At 44.9% G+C, this 18,394-nt stretch overlaps 1 protein-coding gene and 1 long non-coding RNA gene across 2 annotated transcripts; one reads left to right on the plus strand and one right to left on the minus strand.

Moving 5' to 3' along the window:
- Positions 1-7,423: 7,423 nt before the first annotated feature.
- On the minus strand, positions 7,424-8,813 carry LOC115141638 (uncharacterized). Its single transcript, XR_010458508.1, has 2 exons — positions 8,570-8,813; positions 7,424-7,764 (listed from the first exon to the last, which is right to left on the minus strand). It is a non-coding gene; the product is annotated as an uncharacterized LOC115141638 (long non-coding RNA).
- Positions 7,680-17,566, plus strand: fbxo46 (F-box protein 46). The gene is made up of 2 exons (XM_029680688.2): positions 7,680-7,770; positions 14,088-17,566. The coding sequence occupies exon 2, from the start codon at positions 14,204-14,206 to the stop codon at positions 16,250-16,252; it is 2,049 nt and encodes a 682-aa protein (XP_029536548.1). The 5' UTR covers positions 7,680-7,770; positions 14,088-14,203; the 3' UTR covers positions 16,253-17,566.
- Positions 17,567-18,394: the final 828 nt, after the last annotated feature.

Here is an 18,394-nt window from a genome sequence, read left to right on the forward strand (position 1 = left end):
ATTTATGAATAATTTTAAAGGAAACTTCCTTAATTTTGTTAACAAGTAGGTATGTTTGTGGCAACATCCAAACTTTTTTCCAACAGATATTATCAATAAATCCATTCCAGTAAGGCATGACATAAGGTATAGATACAACATCCTGCTGAAACAAGGATCGTATCGCTCTGTTGTTGAATGGACCAAAAGAGAAACAAATTGGCTGTCCTAAAAGTGGCTGGAAGTCGCTAAATGACGCCATCGCCTAATTTGCATAATTGGCCATGTGCATGTAATTGTGATGGACGCTGTAGGAGAGAGGAATAATGTCATGGGAGAGACAAAACGTGTGTAAAAAACACCCTAAATATGTTTAGAACTACAAATGAGCAAGCTGCAGAGAGTGGCACACACAGCGAATAAGAACCAGATATTTGAGGCCATACTCCTCCTTCAACACTTTATGGACCACATTGTTAATCCCTGTCATTTTTTTATTTATTTTATTTATTTATTTCACCTTTATTTAACCAGGTAGGCAAGTTGAGAACAAGTTCTCATTTACAATTGCGACCTGGCCAAGATAAAGCAAAGCAGTTCGACAGATACAACGACACAGAGTTACACATGGAGTAAAACAAACATACAGTCAATAATACAGTATAAACAAGTCTATATACAATGTGAGCAAATGAGGAGAGAATGGAGGTAAAGGCAAAAAAGGCCATGGTGGCAAAGTAAATACAATATAGCAAGTAAAACACTGGAATGGTAGTTTTGCAATGGAAGAATGTGCAAAGTAGAAATAAAAATAATGGGGTGCAAAGGAGCAAAATAAATAAATACATTAAATACAGTTGGGAAAGAGGTAGTTGTTTGGGCTAAATTATAGGTGGGCTATGTACAGGTGCAGTAATCTGTAAGATGCTCTGACAGTTGGTGCTTAAAGCTAGTGAGGGAGATAAGTGTTTCCAGTTTCAGAGATTTTTGTAGTTCGTTCCAGTCATTGGGAGCAGAGAACTGGAAGGAGAGGCGGCCAAAGAAAGAATTGGTTTTGGGGGTGACTAGAGAGATATACCTGCTGGAGCGTGTGCTACAGGTGGGCGATGCTATGGTGACCAGCGAGCTGAGATAAGTGGGGACTTTACCTAGCAGGGTCTTGTAGATGACATGGAGCCAGTGGGTTTGGCGACGAGTATGAAGCGAGTGCCAGCCAACGAGAGCGTATAGGTCACAATGGTGGGTAGTATATGGGGCTTTGGTAGAAAAAGTCGCTAGATTTGTCGCTAGTGGAATAATAGCCAATCAGCATTGAACTAAACTGAGCGAGCTGAATGGTCCTGGAACACCAAAATAAAAAGTGTCAAGGGAATACAGTTTGGATTTGGCTTCACACCAATTACATCACATTAAAGACGAACATCATTGAGAGAAAAAATCTTGAATTGTTGCATCTTGTTGTGGTGTTGTCCTACGGTGGCTGGCTAGCTCAAATTGACACTTTCCTAGAAATAGTAATGGACAGAGATAGCGATTGGGAACGTGGTTTTACCTAATTATCCATATCAAATCCAATTGTATTTGTCACATGCTCCGAATACAACAGGTGTAGACCTTACAGTGAAATGCTTAATTACAAGCCCTTAACCAACAATGCTTTAAGAAGTTAAGAAAAAAATAAGTGTTCATTAAAAAATAAATAGAAAATAAAAGTAACAAATAATTAACAGCAGCAGTAAAATAACAAGTGAGGCTATATACAGGGGGTACCAGTACAGAGTCAATGAGCGGCGGGCACCGGTTAGTTTAGGTAATTGAGGTAATATGTACATGTAGGTAGAGTTAAAGTGACTATGCATAGATAATAAACAGAGTAACAGCAGAGGGGTCTGGGTAGCCCTTAGATTAGCTGTTCAGGAGTCTTATTTCTTGGGGGTAGAAGCTGTTTAGAAGCCTCTTGGACCTCGACTTGGCGCTCCGGTACAGATTGCCTTGCGGTAGCAGAGAGAACAGTCTATGATTAGGGTGGCTGGAGTCTTTGACAATTTTTAGGGCCTTCCTCTGACACCGCCTGGTATAGAGGACCTAGATGGCAGGAAGCTTGGCCCTGGTGATGTACTGGGCCGTACGAACTACCCTCTGTAGTGCCTTGCGGTCGGAGGCTGGGCAGTTGCCAAACCAGGCAGTGATGCAACCCCTCAGGATGCTCTCGATGGTACAGCTGTAAAACATTTTGAGGATCTCAGGACCCATGCCAAATCTTTTCAGTCTCCTTAGGGGGAATACGTTTTGTCGTACCCTTTTCCCGACTGTCTTGGTGTGCGTGGACCATGTTAGTTTGTTGGTGATGTGGACGCCAAGGAACTTGAAGCTCTCAACCTGCTCCGCTACAGCTCTGTTGATGAGACTGGGGGCATGCTCGGTCCTCCTTTTCATGTAGTCCACAATCCTCTCCTTTGTCTTGATCACATTGAAGGAGAGGTTGTTATCCTTGCACCACACGGTCAGGTCTCTGACCTCCTCCCTATAGGCTGCCTCATCGTTGTCGGTGATCAGGCCTACCACTGTTGTTGTCATCAGCAAACTTAATGATGGTATTGGAGTCATGCCTGGCCGTGCAGTCATGAGTGAACAGGGAGTAACAGGAGGGGACTGAGCACGCACCCCTGAGGGGCGCCCGTGTTGAGGATCAGCGTGGCGGATGTGTTGTTACCTACCCTTGCCACCTGGGGGCGGCCCATCAGGAACTCCAGGATCCAGTTGCAGAGGGAGGTGTTTAGTCCCAGGGTCCTTAGCTTAGTGATGGGTTTTGAGGGCACTATGGTGTTGAACGCTGAGCTGTAGTCAATTAATAGCATTCTCACATAGGTGTTCCTTTTGTCCAGGTGTGAAAGGGCAGTGTGGAGTGCAATAAAGATTGCATCATCTGTGGATCTGTTGGTGCGCTATGCAAATTGGAATGGTTCTAGGGTTTCTGGGATAATGGTGTTGATGTGAGCCATGACCAGCCTTTCAAAGCATTTCATGGCTACATTTGTGAGTGCTACGGGTCGGTAGTCATTTAGGCAGGTTGTCTTAGTATTCTTGGGCACAGGGACTATGGTGGTCTGCGTGAAACATGTTGGTATTACAGACTCAGACATGGAGAGGTTGAACATGTCAGTGAAGACACTTGCCAGTTGGTCAGCGCATGCTCAGAGTACACGTCCTGGTAATCCATCTGGTCCTGCTGCCTTGTGAATGTTGACCTGTTTAAAGGTCTTACTCACATGAGCTGCGGTGAGTGTGATCACACAGTCGTCCGGAACAGCTGATGCTCTCATATATGTTTCAGTGTTACTTGTCTCGAAGTGAGCATAGAAGTTACTTAACTCATCTGGTAGACTCGTGTCACTGGGCAGCTCTCAGCTGTGCTTGACCTTTGTAGTCTGTAATAGTTTGCAAGCCCTGCCACATTGAATGAGCGTTGGAGCCGGTGTAGTACGATTCGATCTTAGTCCTGTATTGATGGTTCGGCGGAGGGCATAGCGGGATTTTATATAAGCTTCAGGGTTAGAGTCCTGCTCCTTGAAAACGGCAGCTCTACCCTTTAGCCCAGTGTGAATGTTGCCTGTAATCCATGGCTTCTGGTTGGGGTATGTACGTATGGTCACTGTGTGGACGACGTCCTCGATGCACTTATTGATAAAGCCAGTGACTGATGTGGTGTAGTAGTCCTCAATGCCATCAGAAGAATCCCGGAACATATTCTTACCTTTGCCTCGATTCGGCAGTCTCATCCAGATCATCATGGCATTTGTAGTTCTTTATGATAGCCACATTAGCAGCTAATTAACATTTCATTTTTGGGGGGTAAAAACAGGCAAATATATCTTGATAAAAATCACCTTGTTCTTGAGAGATTTACATGGTTTTCAAAACGTCATGCCAGGGTAAGCCTACACGAAACAGCCCTTATTCCCTTCTTTTAAGGGTTTCTAAAATTGAAAAATGAATGGTGGAAAATCGTATTATCACAACACAGGTTGTAATATGGCATTTTCCCCCCTTGGCTTGGCTTCCCTGGGGATTTTACCTGCACACCACAACTGCTGATGCTGAGTATCTTTTGGGATAAACATAGGAAATTCCTACACAGCAGCCAAGTAATGCAATAGCTCAACAACATTCTCCTTTAAACAAAGGCACATTTGTCCATGAAACCTCCTGCAAACATAGTCGTGGGAAGTAGGGGTGCTGAGGGTAATGCATCACTCCATAAAAAATAAAACATAATTACACAACAAGATTTGTGAACTAGGCCTTTATTACTCCTGTAATCGTCAACCCCCCACCCCTCACCCCACCCCAATGAACACTTGCAAGGCATGCTGGGTATTATTCTAATGAGCCTATGAAACAAGGCCAATAATAATACTTACAGTCAGTGCATTTAACAGAGGTAGATAAGCAACTGCATTTCACACAAAAAAATTATTTTTTATTTTTTTACTGTTACTGAGAATGTTGTTATAGGGAAGGCGTGTAGTTGCAAATGTATTTTGTATCTAAATGCCAAAATACCTCAATATACCTGTATTTGATGTAAATAGTGGAATGGAATGTTCGTATCCAGTCTAAAATTATCTGCAAAATGACTAAAATGTCAAATGTAAATGTTTTACATACAGATATCATACTACTGTATTTAATTATATATATATATTTTTTTATATTGATGTCACATGTATCATTTGTACAGTTCTTTATTAACTTCGGGATCGGTGTCCCTTCCACAGGATGGTTGAGCTAACGTAGGCTAATGCGATTAGCGTGAGGTTGTAAGTAACAAGAAAATTTCCCAGGACATAGACATATCTGATATTGGCAGAAAGCTTAAATTCTTGTTAATCTAACTGCACTGTCCAATTTACAGTCACTTTTGCATTGAAAGAATGCCATGTTATTGTTTGAGGAGAGTGCACAATTTTAAACATGAAAAGTTATTAATAAACGAATTAGGCACATTTTGGCAGTCATTTTAACATTTAACATTTTGAACGGAAGTGCATTGGATCATTCTAAAACTTTGCACATACACTGATGCCATCTAGTGGCCAAAATCTAAATTGCTCCTGGGCTGGAATAATACATTATGGCCTTTCTCTTGCATTTCAAAGATGATGGTACAAAAAAATACAAAATAACACAAAGAAAGAAAAAAAAACGTTATCTTTTACCAGATCTATTGTGCTATATTATCCTACATTCCTTTCACATTTCCACAAAGAATATGCATATCCTTGCTTCAGGGCCTGAGCTACAGTCAGTTAGATTTGGGTATGTCATTTTACGCAATTTATTATTTAAAAAAAAAGGGGGGAGGGGGGGGGGGGGGCGGATCCTTAAAAGGTAAAAAATGTAGTTATTTGTTCCATTTGACTGTAAAACCCAAAATCTAGCAGTACTACTTCTCTGAGAGTGAGACGGATATAGCATTTAGCAAAAAAAATAAAACAATTATTTGTCTCTGAAATGAAATCATCAAGTGACAGATTTTAAACAAATAAATGCCTGTCATTGAACAACCCCATGCCATGATTAGATAGCTTACCTTTTGATTGCACGCTACAAACTTGGCATGTTCCACCAGCTGTGCTCCTCTGTAGCCTACATTGGGCCATGTTTGTGCAATGAAAAAAAACATGGCAATAATGTTATGGAACCATTGATATTTTGGGGGGGGGGGGAATATGCATGCAAACTCTGTACACTGTGGTGTGGTGGTGACCATAAAGCCATTTGAAAACAATTGAAAAGTATTAAAGACACACTATACTGAAATCACTCCGCCATTTTCTGTTTAATCAAATTCTAATATTTTGTTTAATTTCAGTTTGTGACAAAATAAGCATGTATAGTGTATAGAATCATTGTACCATCTAAACTGCTGTGAAATATATATTCCATAACCAAAAATATTGTATTTTCAGCTGTTTGAAGCTGGTGTACACAAGTGAGTGCGTGCTCATGCATGGAGCCCAACACTCAGCAGTTCTGTCTGGTCCTCTGCTGGGCTGTATCAGCTGCTCTAAGCTCCTTCTACACACAAACCCACCTGTGCTACCATTTGCATGCATGGCCATCTTGCATTTGAAGAAGAGGCTGTATAAAATGTTGGCATATTAGTTACTTACAGTTTTTATTATAAATCACTTAAAAGCATTAGTATTTTGTTGTCAAATCTCAAGCAATGATCAAATCTCCAAATACATGTACAGGACTTATAACAATCTTCTACTCTTTGTACACTGATAGTACGTCATCCTGAGCTCTTTATTGCAAAGCCTTAAATACAAATGTCATCTGTCAGTGTATACAGTTTTGTTGAGAGAAAGTTCACACATTGTTTCGATCAGGGGAAAACAAAGTAGCATTGCTGATGGTTTCCTTCAAACTGTAAATACAGTGGGAGAAAAGTTTAATTTGTTTACTAGTCAGATAATTATGTTGGGATAATGATATACATGTACCTGGGACACATTGAGGGTTCCTTACTTTTTCCTTCATGTGTATATATAGTAATAAAACTGTAATGCCATATATCATTCCATAGTAGGCTATTCTGCATTCTCATTGCAAACCGTTTTTTAGTTGACATTACATGATGTCATGTCAACTTGTTTTGCTTAGTGAATAGCATGTGCAACTTATGATGCTTTTGCATTTGTTGTATTGCAATTTGCTAGCATGTTGTATTGAATGCTGATGACTGTAAATTGGATCTACGGCAGCATTGTGTGTGTGTGTCAGAGAGAGAGGCTATGTGCACACTGTACACAAAATGAGGTGGAAACTGAGCTGCACTTCCTAACCTCCTGCCAAAATGTATGACCATATTAGAGACACATATTTCCCTCAGATTAGACAGACCCACAAAGAATTCCAAAACAAATCAAATTTTGATAAACTCCCATATCTATTGGGTGAAATACCACGGTGTGCCATCATAGCAGCAATATTTGTGACTGGTTGCCACAAGAAAAGGGCAATCAGTGAAGAACAAACACCATTGTAAATACAACCCATATTTATTTATTTTCCCTTTTGTACTTTAACTATTGTCACATCATTATAACACTGTACATTGCCATAATATGACATTTGAAATGTCTATTCCTTTGAAACTTGTGAGTGTTATTATCTATTTCACTTGCTTTGGCAATGTACTTATACGTTTCCCATGCCAATAAAGCCCTTTTTAATTTAATTGAATTGAGAGAGAGAGAGAGAGAGATTGTGAGGGGTGAGAGCAAAGAGGGGGGTGAGTGGGGCCATATATGCCATATATGGGCACGCCATCGACTCTGCCTTGCTATTGGCTGTGGGCCTTGTGCAGCTGCCTGTCAACAAGATGGCCTTCCTCTCCACGGATGTTCTGATTCCGATTATTTTGGTTGGTCAGAGAATGTACCGTAAAGGCCAGCCTGTGTCCGCTCTGAAAAGGTAGCCAGATGAACGAGGAAGAGTGTGAAACAGGCTCAGGATCAGTACAGGTTGTGTACAATCAAAAAACGGACAGTAGGCTTCGAGGTTAACATTAGGTTGATATTAGAAAGTAAGTACTATATTCTGCAGATAGCTAGCTACGTGGACACGTAACGCTAAAAGATAACCCGAGTCACCTGCACCCCCATCCTTGCTCAATCGGGTTCCTCGGTCGGTTGTTGAGAGGAAAACGGGCCTAAAACGGGGTGACTTGCTAGTGCTGTCATCCGCACTGTTGCAGGTCAAGAGTTTGCGGATCTACAGGTAAGACGAAGATAACATGAATAATTGCACTTTACGTTAGCAATTCTTAGCTGCATTTCAATGTCGTTAGCCAGCAACACACAATATGGGTTCCATTGCAATTTTGTTTGGCAGCCTAAGCCAGCACACAATGTTACACGACACAACCCTTAACGTAGTTGGCTAACTGATTTTAATGTTTACTTCAAAGACAGATATGGTGTCTATCAGTTAGCCGCGCCAAAGCGAGTGTTTAACCATGTAACAACGAGATTATTGTTGGCGTCTTGGGCTATAACGCTCTAACTAATTTAGCCTAGTTGGCTAGCCAGCTAACATTAACTTAGATAAATTGGTAACGTTAAGCTAACTAGCAGCTAGGAAATGAAGTTGGTTACTTTAGCTAGTTGTGTTAGCTACCTAGCTAACGTTAGCCAGCTGACGTTAGTGTTTACTTCTTTGCGGCCTGCACGTCAGGTAGTTGCTCGTTAGCATAATTGATTAGCATATAACTAACCTAATGTAAGCTAACATTAGTTAGCTAGTTAACCACGGTACGGACCTAGGGGGTTGACTTAATGTTATAAGAATAACTAAACCATCTGGTTAAACCACAGCCAGGATTTCTGTTTCGTCCTATTCATAGCTAGCTATGTAACTAAATTAGCTAGATTGCGCAATTATTGTTACATTTGTATCATATTTTTGGTAATTTCAACTCATTGTTTGGTTGATCATTGTTAGACAATTGAATAAACACATATGGGGATGTCAATAATTAGTCATTGGCTACTCATGGTTACCCATGTAGACCACCTACCTGTAAGTTACAACCTAATGGAAATGTTCCGTTAAATTCTGAAGGTGCTTTGTTTAAAGCTAGAATCCATGTCACCTGTACTTCCTCAGTGCAGTAACGTTTCTCTGTTTCGTTTGTTTGATTTTCAGCTTCTTAATTCAGTATTGGCTAGGTGACCGTGTTTTCCAAACACTGGTAAATATCTAACGTTACTCTGAATTAAGATTCAAATTTGTCTGCCGAAACAATGGGGTGTCAGCTATGACATGTGACACCTTGACATTGAAAACATCTATTTTGTTTGTTGTATCTTAAATAGGCGCACAAATGTAGATATATGCAATATAGACCTCTGCATATTTTGGTATTATTCTACACACTGGCTATTAAAAATAAATAAAAATTATATAAATAAATGTAACCTTTATTTAACTAGACAAGTCAGTTTAAGAACAAATTCTTATTTACAATGACGGCCTACACCGGCCAAACCCGAACGACGCTGGGGAAATTGTGCGCCGCCCTATGGGACTCCCAATCACGGCCGGTTGTGATACAGCCTGGAATCGAACCAGGGTGTCTGTAGTGACACCTCAAGCACCCAAGACCAAATTTGTTTGGACCGGACCAAATCCGAATCAGTCATAAATGTCTGTTTCCCCTTTTTCCCTCAGAACAGCTTCAATTTGTCGGGTCATGGACTCTGCTCTACAGGTTGTCAAAAGCATTCTGAAGGGATGCTGGCCCATGTTGATGCCAATGTTTCCCACAGTCGTGTCAAGTTGGCTGGATGTCCTTTGGGTGGTAGACCATTTCTGATACACACGAGAAACTGTTGAGCGTGAAAAACCCAGCAGCGTTGCAGTTCTTGACACCAACCGGTGCGCCTGGCACCTACTTCCATATTTTTGTCCTGCCCATTCACCCTCTGAATGGCTAACATACACAAACCATGTCTCAAGACTTAAAAATCATTCATTGAAGTGGATTTAACAAGTGACATCAATAAGGGATCATAGCTTTCACCAGGTCCAGTCTGTCATGGAAAGCGCAAGTGTAGTTCGGTAGAGTACAGTAAATTAGTGTACTCAACTTGTGTGCTTTACTGTGTACTGTACTGAACTCTATTCTACTGAACTATACTTTAATTAAAAAAAATGTTTTACCAAATCTGAACCAATCATGGATGTCTGTTTTGGGCCAAATCAAGGCCGGTCTGGACCGGACCAAAAATCAACGTCTTTGGACGTTGAAATCAAGGACGGGGGGGGGGGACTGACCAAATTCCGAATACTTCTCAATGTCCATGGATGTCCGATGTCAGTTGGTGCTCAGTGAGTAAGGAAGCTGATTACAGTAAATGGAAAGAGCGGGGGCTCATGGGTAGGTGTCAGTAGGTAGCCGGGAGAGGTGACATTAACTGGATGGAGAGGGCTTGTCCAGGCTGTAGTCACACTTGCTTTGACCACATGGTAGAAAGAGAGAGAGAACCGTTATGAGTTGTGGAAGGAAGGACTGTAGCAGGTGACCCAACAGTGGTTTGTGACTGATTTCCCATTGTTGCCAATTCAATTGCAGTAATTTGTCAAATAATTGTTTTGAATCACTTAATAATTCATAACCAAATAGATATTAGTAAAATTGCTAATATGTAGGTCTACCTTTACTTGTTACTTTTGTGAACTTTCATTATCCTCCCTCCTCATGAGAGAAATGGGAAAATATCTTAGGTATGTGGGTTTTTGATAACAGAATTAAGGCACAGGGCAGTGTGTGTGTTGATGTTAGCTGGCAGGGGTCTTCACATCAACATGATTGTGTTTTGATGTGTTACTGATACCTCTTAAGACTTTTTCTGGTAAATGTTTTCTAAGGCCCTTTTTCCATCTGTTTGAATAGAGTTCGAAGCCTTTGCTTAGTCCTAATATTTAGGATAGAAAATAGTTAAACTGTGTACATATATGCCTTGATTTCTTAAATATAGATGCCTACTGTAGCTTTCATTAGACACCATATTTAACATCATCCTATGAACTTGGCTCAAGGGTCTGGTTTTACATGGAAAGGCTCTTATTTTCTCAAAGATGAAAGAAATAATCGAACTACAGGAAAAGCACATGTTGTTCAACAGAACTAGGCCTATACATTTTTATCTTTGGTACTAGAATCAGAAGTATGGGAATAGTGGAGCAATGGGGCATTGAAACACGCTTTGGGCGTCTTCGTGATTCATCTTCACATGTAGGTCTATATTCAATAGTTAAATTCTAGGGATCATTCATTGACACTTGGTTCAGCCTAAAATCCTTTCTGAACAGTTTTGTATTGATGGGGTTTGTTTTCAATGTTTACAGAGAAACTACAAATCACCATTATGGCGACCACTGTCCTGGCCCCTTTACAACCAACACTATTTGAGTGAGGGGGTTGATGAACTCTTTTCATTGAAGCCAAATGGTGGAAAGAAACAACCTGATGAAGAGCTATAGTTTAAAAGGAGGGCCTCTATCCTTTCCAGTTCAGCACAGTGCTGTTCACTGCCAGAGAAGCACAGCTGACAGACCAAACACTTCTATAACCAGCTTGTCTGCCTGACCCTCTCGCGACAAAGGCACTCTGGGTTCATTTTATCGGGGTGGGTGGAGTCCATTATTCTTGTAGACGAGCATCATCAGCCTCACCTTGGCACGGGCTACGGCTGTATTGTCCCTGCAGGCGCAGCCAAGGCGAGGGCCAGTGGCTGAAGTAATTTATCACCTCTCTGCATAGTCCACCATTCTCAAAGCCTCTGAGAGAGGGAGGATATCGCTAGAGGCGAACGAGGGGCCTGTCTGAATTATCTGAGGAAAAACTCAAATCCTAATTCCAGGCTAACAAGTGTTTTTCCCGGAAAGGTCATTCCCTGCTTAGTATGCCTAAACTGTTTCTTCTCAATATTATATTTTCTCTGTGATGGGAATGATGTCGTGCTAAACATTCCTTCGCTGCCTGAGACTATTCTAACGGTGGTATTTTAGTGGGCGCAGATAGAAACGCAAGTTGTGGAATTGAAATGCTATCTGTGGCATTTGACAACCGTTGTTTTGTTTCTATACATTCCCTGTTAAATCTGGAGCATTCTGTTATGATGTGGAGCCTGCTGAATATGCTCCAGCAGAAAGCCTCTGGATTGTTTGATGACTACATGATGGAGGAGTGAATCCTCCTGCATTGGTGTGTGTGTGGTTCAGCGGTCGGTCAGACAACTTGGGGAGCCAGTGAGAGACGAGCCTCTGGCACGGCACTCAGCTATTTCTGTACTGCTGCTTGGCATGGACAGGATTTGGAGGATTAGGCAACAAAAAAAAGCTTAAAACCAGCCTTAATTTGCAGGAATTGTTTCAAATGAGAGGGGAAAACCTGTGCAATGATAATGCTGTTTTTATCAGCTGTCGGGGAATACAGATTTTCGGCAAAGTATCGGCCGTGTTTTGGTCCATGGATATCAATTTGATACGATAAACGGTGTACCAGTCTCATGTCCTCATTTTGTGGACTCTGTCATCGTTCAGGCTATTACTCATTACCTGTTATTAAGCCAGTATAGATGTCTTTAAACATACTGCTTTTATTAGATGGTGTCTCCCTGCAGAGTTCAGCTTTGTTTCAGCTCGTATGGAAACACATGTAGAATAGAACCGCATACTGCATGCCGTTTATTACTATTGTAGCATTTTACTACCATCTGTTCATCAGCCGCCTTACTTCCTAAATAAATTGCAGGGGATATTGTGGGATCGCAGTCAGTAAATAGGCTATGACTACAGGATTGATTATAGCCACTGACTCCAGCTTCTGGGTGACTGGTAGTGCGACTGCCATCCTCCTCAATCTCTCCATCTTCTGAAGCAACGTTGGTGGCTCTAAATAGTAGATACTGGTCAATAGAGAGGGAATCTGACTGGAGACAAATGAATCACTCACTGTCTGCCACTCACTGTCTGCCACTCACTGTCTGCCACTCACTGTCTGCCACTCACTGTCTGCCACTCACTGTCTGCCACTCACTGTCTGCCACTCACTGTCTGCCACTCACTGTCCGCCACTCACTGTCCGCCACTCACTGTCCGCCACTCACTGTCCGCCACTCACTGTCCGCCACTCACTGTCCGCCACTCACTGTCTGCTTCAGGAAGTGCCAGTGTTTGTTTCAAAGATGGACAAACAGACTGACACTCACTGTCCCTGTTACGCCAACCAATATTTTTATGTGGGGGGATAAAAACGGAGTGGGCTGGTGTCCCTGGGATGTACTTCATACAGGGTGTAATCTGCAGGCTCTTAGCTGGAGCTGTGTGATTTATAAAGCCCTTAACCAACCCAGGAGTACGCGCGTACACACACACACACACACACACACACACACACACAGCCTGGGCAGCAGACTACTCCGTGTAGACATTCCTCTTCAGCCGACGGTAACGTTCTCATGCTTTCAACTGACAACGCGTATAGATAGGTCTATATCTAGCCTACGTTTGGCTGGTAAGCGTCACCTCAGGGGCCAAACAATAGTGTAACACTAGTGGTGTCTGTCTCAACTTGTTTGGAATCACGAGATGGAAGGAGTGGGGCTTGTTCAGTTTTTTTTGTTACAAGATGTTTCATACATTTTACAGACAGTGTGATATTATTATTTTTTGGACAGGGAAGTCCTACTGAGACTAGGGTCTCTTTTACAGATGAGCCCTGCATAAATACATCACACATACAATATACATAACAAGAAAAACAGACACATTTGTCAATATAGAGGTCTTAAGGTCTCATTGAAACAGTTTTGCACCACTTGTTCCTTTTAAGCACCCAGTGTCACATTTTGGCAGGGTAACATGAAATGGCACGGGCACCCCGGGTAAACCGTTTTCCTGCAGGCCTCAGCCAAGATCCTTTAGACTCTGCCTGGCAGGCAATATCAATTCCACTACTCTCCCCTTCTAAAAATAGACTAGGCATATGCTTTCCTTGTTCTTCCTCACCTCCTATTAGGCAGGTCCTCTTTTGAAGTGTCAGGATGGGAATCCATTAGCTCTTTTATTCCTCCCTTCATCTGCCCCAGACACAAGGCCCTGAAATGGAAGCCTTTAATTAGATTGAAAGCCTTCAAGGCGAGATAATTGACTAATTGAGTTTAGCTGTTGAGGCTGTCTGAAAGCACGAGTCCTCCTGACTTCCTTGTGCACTGCGACTTGGTTTTTGAACCACCAAGAAGCTAGAAGCTGACTTGCTGTACTCTTGCTGTAATGAATGGCTAGAAGATGTGACATTTGATCCAGTGAGTGTCTCCACACCCTTCCATAGAGGTCACAGAATTAGACTAGGTGACTTCAGTATTTAGTACTAATGCAACATCTAGAATGCATGGGAAGAAATTGGCCATTAAATTAGATTTTTAGATGTGTAATGTAATACAACTTGATGACATGACTCCTGTTTATCTCCCCCGGCTAGATGACCTATGATGGTTAATGTTGTAATACTCCTCTCCCTCTCCCTACAGATTGTATGCCCTCTTCCTGTGACGGTGCCTACTGGCTCGCACAGAGAGAATGAGTGGCGTGGTGCACAGCAGATGCCCAGCCTAGACGCCGCTGATATGCTTCCCTCCGGCCCGTGATGGACCGAGATACCTTCTCCCACATCCGACTGTGGTGCCCACGCCCCTTTGGCACCTACTCCCAGAACAAGCCCCGAAGCACGGGTACGGGGGGCAGTGGGGCAGCCCCCTCCCTCTGCAAGGCTGACACTGCGGGGCACACGTCGCTGGAGGCCGGGGGAGGCGCGGATGGCCAGGAGGAGGATGCCGGCGCCGAGAACACTCCCCCAGACACCGACCCGGCATCGGCACCGCAGGCCCCCTCCACCCCTCCCGGCGCCACAGAGATGGAGGATGGGAGGGTTCTGCTGGACACCTGGTACGTCATCAAGCCGGGCAACACCAAGGAGAAGATTGCCTTCTTCGTGGCCCACCAGTTCAGTGGGGTGGGCCTGCCTCGACCCAGCGCCATAAAGGTGAAAGGGAACTGGGCCACGGACTGCACTAAGGCCAAGCGTAGGCGGCGCTGCTCCTCCTATGACCCCCCCGCCCGGGCCCACGTTATTTCCGCCCCCCCGCCCCCAGAGCCCTCCACCCTAGAGGACCTCCCCGGCGTGAGTGATTCTGACCTGTTGTCCGTGGCAGAGATGGTGGCCCTGGTAGAGCAGCGTACAGCCGTGGCCCTGCAGGGCATGGTGGCCCAGGGACAGACTGCCCCAGAAGACCCCGAGCACACACTCCTGCGGGGCATAGTCTCCGACCCCAGCCCCATGGTGTTCCTGTCGGAGAGCCCTGACCCCCCACACCCCTTGCATGGTGCCCTGGAGGAGGAGGAGGAGGAGGAGGAGGAGCAGCAGGAGTCGCGGCGTGTGGCTCAGGTTGTAGCCCACTTTGAGTCCCAACATCAACTCCTGGAGAACACATTGAGGCCCGCGTCGGGCCTGGACTCTCCCAGGGAGAGGGAGCGGAGCAGGGACTCTGGCCGCGCCGGGCCCACCCACGGCCGTGGCGAAGTGAGGATAGCCTTCCGGGTGTCCAGCCTGGATCCTCGCTCGCAGTCGGAGCCCGCAGGCCGGCCCCGCTGCATGTTCATGAGCTGTGGGGGAGGAGGGGGGCAGGCGGGGGCCCGGGCCAACGAGAAGATCACCTGTGATCTCTACCAACTGGTCAGCCCCTCGTCACTTGACCCCAGCCACCTGCTGGCCGGCTCTCCAAAAGCTGACCCCCATGGGGAGGGCCATACGGACCGGCCAGCCTCCAGCAGCCCTGACCCCAGCCAGGAGCTCGGCTCTGGGGAGAAGAAGCCTGTGGCCCGGGAGAGGGTGACTGGCTTCCACGTGGAGGTGGTGGTCACGGGTGCTGTGGACCAGTGTGTGTTCTATGGCAAGGACAGCACAGAGAATGTGCAAGAGGAGACGGTGTGTTTCGCCATGCCCAGTGGGGTCAGCCCTGCCGACGGCTCAGAAGACCCCCCTCCAGGCCAGCTGTTCTTCCTGCAGCCCCAGAGAGGGTCTGACGAGGATAGTGGCACCGGCAGCAGCAGTGGAATGTGCTCTTTGGACTGCGCCAATAACAACAATCCTGCTGGGGATGCTGCTGACCGGCCGGACTCCCCCCTGGCCGGCGTGGAGGACTGCTCGGACCCCTCCCTGTGCCGTCTCTACCGCCACGTCTCTCACGACTTCCTGGAGATCCGCTTCCAGATCCAGCGGCTGCTGGAGCCTCGTCAGTACATGCTGCTACTGCCCGACCACATCATGGTCAACATCTTCAGCTACCTGCCCACCCGCTCGCTGGCCGCCCTCAAGTGCACCTGCTACGACTTCAAGGTTCTGATTGAGACGTACGGTGTGCCCGCCACCGACTCGCGCTGGAACCAGGACCCGCTGTACCGCGACGACCCCTGCAAGCAGTGCAAGCGGCAGTACGAACAGGGCGACGTGTCTCTCTGCCGCTGGCACCCCAAACCTTACCACCACGACCTGCCTTATGGACGCTCCTATTGGATGTGCTGCCGGCGCACGGACAAGGACACACCAGGCTGCTGCGTGGGGCTGCACGACAACAACTGGGTACTGCAGCCCTGCGAGCTGGTGCAGACCCGCGCTAAGAGGGAGGACGGGAGGTAAAAGGGGGCCCTTCCTGGGTCCCAGCACCCCTCTTACTCCCTCTAGACCCACTGCACCTGGTGGCACGCTACAGACCAGGGTTGGGGTCCTCTCCTGTGTTGTCAGCGCTCTCTCTGCTCGCTATCACCTTGTTCTTAGCAGTCGACAAGCTCCCTACTCGGTTGTTAATACATGTGAAAACTGGACACCTGATGAGTGGGCCCATGTTGGTGGTATGGTATGGTGCTCTGTGTGCATGAGGCCTGATGCTCAACGTTTCTGCCTATTGGTCAACTGACAGTTACGTCCTAGCCATGCTGTCTGTACTGGAGCTGACCCCAACCTTACTGACCAGAGGCTCAGCCACTGAGGACTAACTGGCTGGCTCACAGAGGGAGTCTGTGAAAGTTTTTAAAGGTCCAATGCAGCTGTTTTTATCTCCATATCAAATCATTTCTGGGTAACAATTAAGTACCTTACTGTGATTGTGTTCAATTAAAATGGTCAAAAAGAAAAAATAGCATCTTGGCAAATAGCATTTTCTGAAACAAGAATGTTTGCTTGGACTGTCTGTGTCTGGTTGGGGAGGGGAGGGGAGGGGAAAACTGAGAGCTAGCTGTTGCTGGCAGAGGTTTTCAACTCTTTCTAATTGCTCTATTAACTATTGATGTCACCAGGCAGGCCAAAAATCCATCCTACCAAAACAGGCTGAAATTTCAGGTGGCATTTTCCAACAGCTCTTAGACTAAAAGGGCTTTAACTCACATTTTCACAATTGCACAGTATAATTCCAAACTCTGTGCAAAAATGTATATAAAACACAGGAAATCATGTTTTTGACTGCACTGGGCCTTTAATGATTGAGACTTTTTTTAACAGTGTGGGGGCAAGAGAAGGCAACTTGTCACTTTGCAAAGCTCTGGTGTCACTTTGTACAATGGTTTTGACAGCTTGATATCAATGCTTTTGTTTTTTTGGTGTGTGAGCGAATGTTTGCTGTTTTTTGAGGACTATGTTCTCCCTCCCGCCTCTATTTTCTTGCCCCTCCCTCCCCACTAACCCCCAGTCCCAACTCCCCTGCTAGTCGGCAGAGGGTAGTCTTTGCGTCAATGCGGATGAAAAGAAACCCTGACCATCTCTCTACACCAGCTTCCAGCCTTAACCCCACTGGTCCCACTCACACTCCCTAAATCTGCAAAACCTTGACAAATACAGTATAGAGAACTTTGTTCACTTGACCCCTCTGACCGGGTATTGGGAGACCACTGTAGGTTTCAGACGTACAATGCTAATGGGAATATGTGCTTCTCAAATAAACAGAAATGATAACTGGAATATGACCCCTGACGTTTCTTTCTGCATGATGACTTGTTGGTAACTTTTGATAGGCCTATACTGTAACGTCTAATTGAAAAATCTATTGATTTATAGATTTGAAATTGTCTTGCGGAAGACAGTGACACTTGATATATGCAATGGCATCATGTGGCCACTAGAGGGGAGACGTGTAATGCTAATGTCCAGGTTTAGCAAAGGAGTGTGGATTATTGGTAATCATACCCAATTTCGTAACTTGAATTGCGTTTTTATAATAACATTACAAGAAAGGGACAAGGAAAAGTCCTACAAAGGACTATTTTTCATGAGTAGATGTTTGCACATGTGTACACTAACAAAAGGTATGAGACATACAGTTTGGTTTAATTCAGAATCTAGTGAAAATGATTATCAATGGTCACATTGCTGTTTTTACTACCCCCTTCATGCATAGTAACCCCCCAAGAAGACTGCCACAGCCATCATAACCAGGGCATTAGCATCAACAACATTCTTCTAGAAGGGCTCCTCACTGATGTCAGGCAGCTCTTTGGATGCCTCCGTAACCTCCTGTGAGCTCTGGGCCTGCGAGCTGCTGATGCCACAGAACCAGCCAATGAGACAACAGATACGGGTTCTTCAGCATCCACTAGCAAAGGAAAGAAATCAAAACAAGGTAATGGGCTTGTTAGACTTTGCAGGCGAGTCAAGACTGACTGATCTACAAATCACCTTGCATAACACATTTAGATGTCAGTCAACTTACCCACAATGCATCATGGATTAGATCCGCTCGACGGCGCCGTGTGTAGTGGACGTTTCTCATACCTGGGCTGTCAGACTCCT

Source organism: Oncorhynchus nerka, linkage group LG14, assembly GCF_034236695.1.
Source record: "Oncorhynchus nerka isolate Pitt River linkage group LG14, Oner_Uvic_2.0, whole genome shotgun sequence".
NCBI classification, from domain to species: Eukaryota; Metazoa; Chordata; class Actinopteri; order Salmoniformes; family Salmonidae; genus Oncorhynchus; species Oncorhynchus nerka.